The sequence below is a fragment of the Hordeum vulgare genome, chromosome 3H, assembly GCF_904849725.1.
Source record: "Hordeum vulgare subsp. vulgare chromosome 3H, MorexV3_pseudomolecules_assembly, whole genome shotgun sequence".
NCBI lineage: Eukaryota > Viridiplantae > Streptophyta > Magnoliopsida > Poales > Poaceae > Hordeum > Hordeum vulgare.
Window position 1 is genome coordinate 479,046,684 of NC_058520.1, and position 12,387 is coordinate 479,059,070.

Consider the following 12,387-nt stretch of genomic DNA (forward strand, 5'->3'; position numbering starts at 1 on the left):
TAAGTTTGTTCAGGATTTTTCAAAATTGTTCTCATTTTCTAAATTTGTTCTCAAGATTAAAAAAAATCGTATTTTCAAAAAATATTCTGGATTTTTATAATTTTTCCTGAAAAATGTTCTTGTTTTTCGAAATTTGTTCTCAAAATTCATAAAATGTTCGTATTTTCAGAAATGGTTCACATTTATTAATTTCTTCAGGATTTTTCAAAATTGTTCTCATTTCTAAAATTTGTTCTCAAAATTCAAAAAATGTTCGTACTTTAAAAAAATTGTTCACACTTTCAAATTTGTTCGGGGTTTTGAAAATTGTTCTCCCTTTCAATATTTTGTTCTTAAGATTCAAAAATACTTGTGCTTTACAAATATGTTTCTGGTCCCAAATTTGTTCAAGTTTTTTCATAATTATTATTTTTCTAAAAATATATTCTCAATATTCAAAAAATGTTCATGCTTCAAAAAATTGTTCACATTTTTAAATTTGTTTCTAAAAAACGTTCATGTTATCAAAAAATAATTGGTAAATTCAACATTTGTTTGTTTTGATTTTCAAAAAAAGGAAATTAATAGAAAAGTAAAAAAAAACAATTATATGTTTTTCTAGAAAAAAAAAACTTGTCCGGCCCAGTCGGGGCGAACCCCCTGTGCGTGCCCCTGACTCCCTGCCGCACAGAGCGGTAGGTAGGAGTTCCCGACCTTTTCCTCTTAGTATTTTCTCTCCCAATCTCAAGCCGGCATCGAGTACTTCTTTGTTTTTAACATGATCTCGACGGGGATGGCGCTCAGGCTAACTAAGGGGCGGTCTTGCACCACTACCCAACATTGGCTCTTTTATGATTTGTTAGGGGTGATGTGAAGGATCGATATAAGCGACTAAAGGGGGTAAATAGGCATCTGCAAATTTTGTACTTTTGTTTCGTATAAGATAGAATTTGCGGATAAATACCATTCCTAAATACAACTAGATTTTTTTTGCAGTAAATACAACCTATATGACAATACAAGATAAACAAGAAGGTAAACAACACAAAAGTGGATGAGCTAGGATATAATAATAACCAAGGCATGTGGAGACGAAGATGTATCTCACTATTCACTTCCTTGGATGGATGCTAGTCACTCTTGGACAACACCACGTACGCCCGAGGCTCACATTCTCTTTGAATCAATACAAAGACAGGCATTTTCCCAAAAGAGAAAAAAAAAAAGACAAGCAGTGAGCAGGAGAGATTCAGCACAGCAAGCGAAGTAACACAGGACTAGCACTGGACGAAGCACTCCGGTATACATGCATGGTTACATTCTGTACGACCAACCAGGAAACATATATCTCACTGTGCTTCATACTCTCAGTTTGCTCGACTGGACAAGGGGGCAGTGAAATTTAGGACAGCAATATGCATGGGAGAATAATCTCTTAGCAGATCAGAGGAAGGAGAACACCAAGAGCACAGAGCAGCAAGCAAGCCAGTTCGAACAGGATGGATCATCACCTCCCGGCCACAAGACCACTGAACACTTGGCTGTTCCCGCCTAGCGTGGCCTCCCACTCGATGGACGAAAGCAGTATCTGCGACAGGGTGATCACTGCCTGCTTCATGTCCGGCCGCAGAACAGGGTCTTCATCGGCGCATTGTTTCGCGAGCATAGCCATCTTTACAAGAGAAGAGAATTGACAGCGATATGAGCGATGATTTTAGCTTTGAAGCAAAGGTGGTGATGTGAAATGTGCAGGCAAAAAGCTATCTGCATACCTGGTATATGCAGTCATGAGGATACAGATCCATCAGATTAGGGTCAATACAATCTTTCAAGCTCCCCACGCACGTTGGATCATGACAATTCCTCAGTGCAGTCAACATCTGCCCGGTCAAACCAAATCTGCTCAGATCTTTTAAATTCGAAGTGTAAAAGGAAGTCGAAGAAATACCAATGTAAACCTTGGGCAGCGAAATAACTGCAAACACACAAGCTGTAGATTGGATGACTGCTTGTGTACAAGTTAGAAAACTTACAACCGACGCCAAGGAACGCCTTTCAGAGTTTGAACTTGCACCAACTGCGTCGGCCTTTGTAATCGCCTCCTTTCCAGATATTAACTCAAAAAGCACGACCCCGAAAGCATAAACATCGCATTTCGCAGTTGCCAGGCCGTCCCGAAGGTATCTACAAGAACAACGAAATATTATCAAAACGACAGTCAAAAGTTTTTTTTTTGTTTCTTACACCAGAGCCAGCCGACCAGCAAGGTGTACTTACTCTGGGGCCAAATAACCAAAAGTACCCACAACTTTGGTAACAGAAGCCTCTGCATCATTGGACCTTAATCCTAGTTTTGCAAGACCAAAATCTGAAATCTACAGACACAGAAAATGTAATACTGTGTCAGTCTATAAACTGGAATAACTGGTGCAAGAAACATGTGAAGTCAACAATTAACCTTCGCTCTGAAAGAACCATCGAGCAAGATGTTACTTGATTTGATGTCTCTATGAACATAATGATCTTTTGTGTGCTCATGAATGTACTCCAGTCCTCTAGCAGCATCAAGAGCAATTTGGACCCTATAAATCCAAGAAAGTGATGTGTAACCTGGAAGATTAAAATAATATCAATCAATAATGATAACCGTGTGCGAAGAAAAGTATAAATAAGGCTACAAAAACAAATTAGCTTAAGAAATGAACAGTAAAAAAACCAAGCTAAACAGTCCGCAAACAGTAGGCTTGCAGAAGTTATTTGAAGGTAAAATACAATGTCAAAAGTGCTGGAACTAGTAATTGTGAAAGTTTGCACAGTTAAACACCAAAGGTAGGGGTTACACATTAGTAAATTTATAAATACCTTATGAGAAGTCACAGTATCTCAGGTTAGGTAACCTTCCATAAAACAAGTACCAGATAACAGTATACCTTTGCTTTGAGGATCATGAAGATGGTTTCTGAGTGAACCTTTTTGAGAGTACTCATAAACCAGGAACAGCTCGTCCTTACTTGCTGCATAGCCAATCAATTCTACCTTTGACAAAACATGGGTCACAAATTAAAGTCAAAAAATAACAGTATATTTAAGATATAATTAGATTAAGCATTGTGTGAGAACTGTAAAATGACATACCAGACTGGCATGATGAACCTTACAAAGTACTTTCATCTCTACTATGAATTCTTTAGTATTAGTTGATGTCATTCTCTTTATCGCGACCTCCTGTAAACATCACTTGTTATTGGCAAGATATGTCATAGGACCAGCATTCCAGAAAAATGGTCAGCTTGGAGTCTTGGATCTCAGACCTGGTCACGAAGAACACCATAGTAGACGGAGCCATATGTGCCATGACCCAGCAGATTTGCATCAGAAAAAAGATCGGTCGACGCAAGTATTTCTTCATATGTAAACACAATGGGCTTTTCTCTATCAAACACATCTACTACCATACCTGCGGTAGAGAAACATTTACAAGTCAGAATAACTTATGTATGATAAGAGCAAAAGGAAAAAAAGGGAATCTAAATTAGCCTATGCTAGCAATGACTAAAATGGTATTAGCAATGACTTTCAACCCCAAGAGTCTAGTTTTTTGGGTCTGATTTGGACAGAGTACTTGGGCACAGCTGCTTATTTGTATTTGATTACTTGAAGCCATGCATTATCGAAAGGTTATAGAGGTCGTATGCTTGCTTAACCCATGTAGGACATGTCACAAATAGATAATGTAAATAAAACACTGACACGGGTGTTCTATGAAGTTCCCCGGGTTAACACGACTCCATCAGCAACTTAAGTTGCACGTAAGTACATTACCAATAGTAATATGCCATTTATAAAATACTATTTTGAGAAACCAATGTTCCATTTAGTGTCATTAAATATATCCACATGACACGAACTCTGTGAAACTCCTGTTCCGAAAATATTTATAATGATGTGGAGAACAGAAGGTGTACAGCTGACCTTTTGGAACATTGATATGATGATCCTCACCACCCTTTCTTGATTGCTTCGCATTGCCAAATTGGCAGCAGAAGTATCTTCCAGAACCATAACAAAAACTACCACTCTTAAGAAGTTGAAAATTATGAGGCATAGGCTGGTCTGGACTCTTTCCCTGGTTATTTGAACCTTGGTGATTGTACTGGAAGGATTTGCACATCAGAAGTGCAAGGAGAGCAATAGCGATCAAAGCAAGCGCAACTCCCATACCCCCAATAACCCATCCATAAGGGAATTTTGCTGAATGATGATCTGATATTTCTGCAGTATGTCATACCATACTCGGTTAGGTTATCACAATAAGAAAACTGCTGATTGGTATTCCTAGTTAACAAAATCGACATTCTTAACTTGCCTACAGAAAAATGAGATTTTTAGTACCAATACAGGAATGACATCAATAATGTGCTGAAAAGTTGAAATAGAAAGATCAACTATATCATTTGAAGGCACGAGTATTGTGAATAATCCTTGGACCTCGATACTAATATTAATCCAGAAATATGGCAATAAACTACTCAAAACATTAAGGAATGATGAGTAGCGGTGAGTACCTGACAGAGTATTTTGAGTGGGTGCTGGCGCAGGAACAGGGGCAGAAGACATTGCAACATAAGGCTGACCAGGAACTGCATATGATATACACTGATTAAGTAAAAACAGACCGAATCAGGTATTTCCATGATAACATACATTTAAAAATTCCTTTAGAAAGCTGGATTACACTGTAGAAGAGAGGAAGGTAAATTCCTTACATCTGTAATCTGATGCTAGCCCTTTTTACGAATTGTTTCAATTGGGGGAAAAAACATCATGTGTTACGTGAAACAACTCAGAAAAAAAATCGCCATTGTGTGGAAAACATTGTACATCTTGTATGCAGCAAAAGCTTATGATCAAAGATCAGTAAACATTGGCTCACCTGAGTTGAGTGGGATGTAATACACCTTCCCCGTGGTGATGGGGTCCGGGCCGGGCATGCCGTTGGCGGCCTCAATGGCGTCCATGCTAGCCCCAAACCTACTCGACAGCGATTCCACAGTGTCGCCGTCAGAACCAACGTAGCTGAGAAGGTAGTTCCAAGGGCCGGACGAGCAGCCGCAGATCAGGTGGAGCGCCACCACGGCGCCGGGGCGCGGCGGCCGCTGAAGCGCCCCGCCCGGCGGCGGAACGGCGAGGCCACCGTACGCCGCGGCCGCCACTTGGGCCGCGGTGGCGTTGAGGGGCACTGTGGACGGGATGGTGTAGGTGGTGTTGGCGAGGTAAGTGCGGGAGGCGAGGCACGAGCAGTTCTTGCGCACGAAGGCGTAGCCCGGGCTGGCGGCGGGGTCGGAGGTGAGGTCCCCGGGCGAGGCGTCGAACATGGACTGGAGCACGCTGGCGTTGCCGGCCGCCGGGAAGGCGAGGAATGCCGTGCAGACGCGGGACAGCTCGGAGCAGGCAAGCGGCGACGAGGTGCCGTTCCCGGGGGCGGTGTCGACGGCGGCCCCCCCGCCGGAGCAGGCAAGGGCCAGGAGGAGGAGGAGGAGGCGGCGACGGGGAGGCATTTGGGCCGGCTGGCTTCTAGGGTTGGGGACTCGGGGCGGCGAGATGGTGGTGGTGGGGCTGGGGCTGGAGCATGGAGGTGGCAGTGGCGAGCAGAGCTCTGGATGCTTCGCGTGGTCGGGTCACCAAAGCGCACTTTGCGGGGCGGCGCTGTAGCAAGAGGACACGGGAGAGGAAGAGAAACAAGGGTGGTCGCGGCGGGGTGGGTAGATCACTGTTTTGCTGCGAAATGGACACACTTCGACTAAGGTTACTTGGTTTAAAGTTAGTTATGAGCCAAACCGACCAAAGTACCGGTCCCGGTCACCAATCGATCATAAAAGTAAGTAAAGAAGAGCGTTTTGGCACCCAGAAACATATGCTCCTGGTTTTAAAATATATTTTTAACCTTTTTTGAAATGTCAGCAAATTCTAATAAAATGTTTCATACGTACGTTTCGACATATGTAAAGATTTTTTGTGTCGCGTGCGAATAAAATTCAGTGTTAAAAATGGCTTTTCACGGAGCATTTCTGTGTCTATTTTACACAAGTCACAAAAGATGTCGGTTTCCATAAAACATACCGTGCACACGTAAAATATCAAGATGTGCGCGTCAAATTTTTGTTCGGAGTTTTTTGACATTTTAAAATGCTTTTTCCATAGGAGAAGCATATGCTCCATGTGCCAAAGTGATTATCCGCATAAAAATATGATTCATACGAACTTATTGAACCGGTCATGTACTTCAAATGACTAACACCTTTTATATCCCACTTAAATCTGAGATGTACATAAGAAGGCTTGGACGCGTTCGTCAAACTGCACCAATTCTTTCGACTTTGCCGAACGAGTCGTTTACCTCTCCCTAGTCCGCGCATGCCCTCCACTAGCTCTACTGCCACCCTAGCTTCGTCGTTGTACAGACCCCTCGGTGTCACGGACACCACCACAAACTTTCTCCCCGGTTGTCGCATCGCTCCGGACACCGTTGTCGTCCCTGACGCCATTGTGGTACGTTTCGTTATTCTCAGATTGCACCTTGTTCTTTATGTGTTTGACAAATTGTCTGACCAGTTTTTCGTGAATGTTTTCTAGAAAAATGATGGATTCTAATGGTTTGGTGGATGAGGAGTCTGAAAACACGGAGCTTGATGAGATAATGCAAAGGAATTATTCAATTTGCTTGAGTGAGATGAAGATGTCCACATGTTGATGATCATGAGCATCTAGGAGGAAATGGACATGAAGGTGGAGCACATTCTAAACTTCAAGGGTTCAATTAAAGGAAGAAGAGTTTTGAACCGGGGTAGAGTCGTTGGAGCACTGCTGCTCTACAAGGACTATTTTAAGCATGGGCCAACATTCTCAGATATATGGTTTCGCCCACGCTTTCGTATGCGCAAACCGTTGTTCTTGCGTGTGGTCGAGAGAGTGGAGGCACATGATTACTGCTTCAAACTCATTAAGGATTATTGTCGCACAACTCTTTATCTCTACTAAGCAAAAGTTCACGACTTTTATGAGGATGCTTGCACTAGGTACCCTCGCCAATAGAGTTGGTGAGATGGCCCCGATGGGGAGAGCACATGCGTGAAGACCATTGCGAGATTTGTTTGCGTCGTGGTGCGGGTGTTTGGAGTAGAGTATTAGAGAGAACCAAATATGCAAGATACAGGAAAATTGATGGCTATTGGAGCGACAAGAGGCTTTCTAGGTATGCTCGGTTGTATTGATTGCGTGCATCGGTAATGGTGGAACTATCTCAATGGTTTGCGTGGATGTACCAAGGTCGCAACAAAGAGGTTTCCATCATACTCGAAGTAGTGACATCAAAGGACTTGTGGATTTGGCATGCCATGCCTAACTCTCACAACAACATTAATGTGCTCCAGCAATCTCCCGTGTTCAAGAGATTTTGCAATGGGGAAGCGCTCTCGTGTAATTACACTCTCAACGGGCACGACTGCAAGTCTGCAACATGGGGTACTACCTTGTAGATATTATATACCCTTGGTGGGGCGATGTTTGTGAAGAACATATCTGATCCCCATGGCAACAAACAAAGCCTCTTCTATAACAAATGCAAGAAATGGGTAGGAAGAATGTGGAGAGGGCATTCAGAATGCTCCAACATTGCTGGAGAATTGTTCTTGAAACTATGATGATGCAGGAATCATAGACTTTGTGATAGTTGATGACATGTTGTGTCATTTTGATTGTTGATGACAAGAATGAAGGGGCATGCCAATCTCATGACTTTGAGAAACCCGAAGAACAAGTACACATCCCGAATCAAGATGTAGATCAAATTATGAATTTTTTTGTTTATGCATGAGGCTGTTTGAGTACTGGGTTGGTACTCAATGTGGCGAGATGGTAATGGTGGTGGGGCTGGGGCATGAAGGTGGCAGTGGGAATGGCGAGGAGAGCTTTGGATGATTTGTGTAGTCAGGTCACCAATGCGCACTTTTGAAAGCACAATTGCTCCCTAATGTGGTTTTGATAATTGATCACAACATATGCATCATTGGACTAATGATCTTATCCAAGTATATTTCAGAAAAGTTCAAAGATGCCTTGTCTATAGGATTGTGAGGAGATGCCCCTTGATGCAAGGAAAGGAATAGGATTGGCTCAAGCTTCGAGCAAGAAGACTCTACATTTTACATTTGTGAGAAATCACTTTGAGTCCATAGGAAAGAAAATACTATTAAAAGGGGGTGAGGTATTATCATGAATTGGCTGCTCAAGTGCTTACAGGTAGCCACCAAAAATACTTAGCCATTCTCCGACAAAATATCTCTGTCCAAAGCTAAACCAGCAAAATTGGTGCCACCAACTATTTCCATTCGGCCCTACCGATTTTATACTTGACACATCCTATACCAAACACTACCATCTCGGTACCACCAACTTTCACATCGGTGACACCGAGATTCAATGACCAACTTTCTATTGAGAAGATTTCAAGAATCGAAATTTTTGAGTTTGAAATTAGTCTCGCCCAGATTTGGAAACTGGTCTATGTCATCGTATTGGTACCACCGAGATTCCTATATCGATCTTACCGAGAATTCGAAAGTTGCCACATTTAGTGCAACTTGGTACCACCGAGATTCATTTTGGTGTCATCGAGTTGGGAAATAATGTTGTAATGGTTGAATTTGGGGGGATGCCTATATACCTCTCCACCTACCTCTCATTCGTAGAGGAAGCACTCAAAGCACACTTACACTTGCCAGATCCATTTTTCTAAGAGAGAGCCACCTACTCATGTGTTGAGATCAAGAGATTCCATTCCACCCATGTGAACCTTGATTTCTAGCCTTCCCAAGTTGCTTCCCACAAGATCAATCTCTCCTACCCATGCCCAATATGTGAGAGAGTGACTGAGTGTTGAGGAGACTATCTTTTGAAGCACAAGAGTAAGGAGTTCATCCTTCTACCGCATCTATTACCTTTTGGAGGGTGGTGCCTCCTAGATTGGTTAGGTGTTGCTTGGAAGCCTCATACTTCGTGTTGTGGAGCTGAACCAAGATGTTTGTAAGGGAAAGGAGATCGGCTACTTCGTGAGGATCTACCATGAGTGAGGCTAGTTATGTGTGGACGGAAGTCGTGGTGTAATGGACAAGGTCGCTTCTTCGTGGACACCTTGTGGGTGGAGCCCTCCGTGGACTCTCGCAGTCATTACCCTTCGTGTGTGGAAGTCTCCACTAACATGGATGTACGATAGTGCCACCTATCGGAACCATGCCAAAAATAGATGTGTCAACCTTTGTGTTTGATCTCCCTACCTCACCCTCTATTTTACATTTGCATGTCTTACTTTTCGCTACTATACTCTTAGATGTGCATGTGTAGGGTGAACTAGACTAGTCATAATTGCTAAAATTGGCCCACAACTAAAATTGGGAAAAGGTTAAGTTTTATCTTGTCAAGTAGTCCACACCCCCCCTCTAGACATACTTTCGATTCTACAAGTGGTATCAGAGCTTTGGTCTCCATTGCATTGGTTTCACAACCTAGGAGAGTATGGCGTCTAGCGAGGGAAATTATCACCATAGAGGTCCATATTTCGATGGTACTAATTTCGCTAGTTGGAAGCATAAGATGAAAATGCATATTCTTGGTCATAGTCCTGTCATTTGGGTTGTTGTTCGTGTTGGTGTGCAAGGTGATTTCTTCAGAGAAGGAAAAGAACCGGATCATGATGCGACAACGGATGAGTTAAAGATGTTGCAATACAATGCTCAAGCTTGTGATATCATATTCAACTGCTTGTGTCCCGAGGAATTTAACAAAATCAGCCGCCTTTAGAATGCAAAGGAAATTTGGGATACTTTGATTGATATGCATGAAGGTACTCATTCCGTCAGGGAATCTAAGTTGGATGTGCTTCAAAGTCAGCCTGATAAGTTCAAGATGAAGGATGGTGAAGGAGTCGCTGAGATGTATTCTAGGCTAGCTCTCACCACAAATGAGATTGCCGGCTTAGGAAGTGAAGAGATGGCCAACAAATTAATTATAAAGAAGATACTTAGAGCCTTGGATGGAACATATGAAACCATGTGCATATTAATCCAAATGATGCCAAACTACAAGGATCTCAAGCCAACTGAAGCCATTGTAAGGATTGTTTCTCATGAAATGTCTCTCAATGACAAACATGAGTTGCACAACAAGTCAAGCGGTGCTTACAAAGCTTCAGGTGATAATCCCGCTACTTCAAGTAAAAACCTTATTACGAAATAAGATATCAACCTCATGGTCAGAAAATTCAACAAGTTCTACAAGAGTAGAGGCAAAGAGAGAAGCTCTAGCTCAAGATTTGATGTGAAGCGTTCGTCTAGTCGTGACCGAAACTGCTACAACTGTGGAAAGGCCAGACATTTTTCCAATGAGTGATCGGCTCCCCACAAATGAAGAGAAGAGTCACCTAGAAGAAGAAGCTCAAGAGATGAGTCACCTCGTAGAGAGAGGAGTAGAGAAGATCATTATGAACGAAGACACTCCCGGAGAGGCAAAGAATCAGAGAAGAAGGGCAAGTACACCAATAGGAGTTCAAGAAGAATAAATCAAGCTCACATTGGTGAATGGGTTTCCGACTCAGAGTGTGACAATCAATCTGAGAGAAGCTACCACTCCAACTCCGACTACAGTAAATATGAAGGTGTTGCCGGTCTTGCACTCGTTTCCTTCAACTCCTACGACTAATTTGATTCACCAAATGAAGGGATTGGAAACTGCTTCATGGCAAAAGGCCCCAAGGTATCACATCCCGAGTACCTTGACTTTGATAGTGATGAGGATTACTTGTTAGGGGAAGATGACTTGCTCTTCGATAAGACTAGAGATAACATTGAAAATGAACTTGAAAACAATCATGCTAGTCAAGAGAAATCGAATGATGATGATAAGAAAGACACTGAAAGACTAACTAAAGAATTAGACACTCTTAAGTTAGCTCATGAAACTACTCTAGAAGATCATAGAGAGCTTGCAAGAACTCATGAGAAGCTACGCTTCGAGAAGCTAAATTTAGAGCAGGGGAATGAGCTTATAAAAGCAATCAATGATGATCTTCGAAAGAAGAGTTCTTATTATCTAGCCAAATGATTACTCATGTATACTTTTGTTCCACAAGTTAAACCTAAGAACACTAGTAACAAAGGCAAGAAAGTTTGTTCATCTAGTAACAACAATGCCAAAGCTATATCAAATGATGTTGTTGCTAGTAGATCTCTTGATTCCACTAATGATTCTCTTAGCCAAGTTACACTTGAGCAAGAAAACAATTTATAGAAAGGGATTATAGAGAGAGGTGTCTTCAAGAGTCTTGCTGGAAGTAAGCAATTCGAGGAAATTGTGCGCAAGCAAGGAGGACATCGGATGAAGGAAGGTGTTGGCTAGTTCAATGTCAACAGAGATGTTTGGGATGAAGGTCCATATCTCATTCCCAAGTTTATTCCTCAAGAGGAGAAGTATGATCCTACTCCTCCTAAGGGAACAAGCTCTCAAGATGGCCTTCTACCACAAGACCACAAGGGCAAGGGAAGGCTTCAAGAGGAGATTGACTCATCTGAGGAAGAACCCCAAGCCAAGGTCGAGTGGGTTCCCAAGGAGACTTCTAGCAATACCTCATCTAGTGCTACCACAACTCCAAGTCGGCCTACGCATTCGGTAGAAACCAAAAATTCTGTTTTTAACATTCAGTTATTTTGAAAATTCGGTTAGTAAAACAACAAACCAAAAATAGCAAGCTGAAACAACAAACCGATATTTTAGTTAACCCAGAACTCGATTCGGTATTCGGTTTTGCACCGAAAAGCCACACTTTAACCATTTGTGCTTTGTGTGCAGCCGCGACACCCTCTTATAGGCAAAAGTATCTGCCACATCTCCTAAGGCGGGTGAGGTGGGACTAAAGGAGGCGTTGTTTCGCGTGCTCGCAAGCGCACACACACCCACCCACGTGAGCTGGCCTTCCCTCATTGTAGGCCCAATATCCTTGCATGCACTTTGGTGCTTAGCAACCACATCTTGCACGAACAAAAAAAGAACGAACGTGGCCACGTGGGTGCATGACCCCCAGGATTCCTGTTGTCCGGTTCAAAAATTAGAACAAACGAGGGCGTGACTCCAAAGAGTCGTTGGCTACGCGCATGCACCTACTTTTGCGTTCTTTCAATACACCGAGTCTTGTTGTTCGGTTTTTCTTTGGTTAACCAAATTGAAAATCGAACCCACCGAATTTTGTTCAGTTAGTGGACATGAGAACCGTATTTTCTGTGGCAGTAGAAAAAAAATGAATTTTCGGTTTACTCGGTTTCGGGTTCTGCTCGGTCTTCAGTTCGTCGGTTTTTATGCCCA

The 12,387-nt window shown here is 42.5% G+C and overlaps 1 protein-coding gene across 1 annotated transcript; it reads right to left on the reverse strand.

Moving 5' to 3' along the window:
* Positions 1–1,236: 1,236 nt before the first annotated feature.
* Positions 1,237–5,712, reverse strand: LOC123444370 (lysM domain receptor-like kinase 3). Its single transcript, XM_045121065.1, has 11 exons — positions 4,913–5,712; positions 4,545–4,619; positions 3,952–4,251; positions 3,291–3,436; positions 3,115–3,204; positions 2,910–3,015; positions 2,438–2,589; positions 2,257–2,354; positions 2,013–2,163; positions 1,752–1,859; positions 1,237–1,651 (listed from the first exon to the last, which is right to left on the reverse strand). Exons 1-11 carry the CDS (start codon positions 5,535–5,537, stop codon positions 1,487–1,489), a joined length of 2,016 nt encoding a protein of 671 aa, XP_044977000.1. The 5' UTR covers positions 5,538–5,712; the 3' UTR covers positions 1,237–1,486.
* Between the last annotated feature and the right edge of the window lie 6,675 nt (positions 5,713–12,387).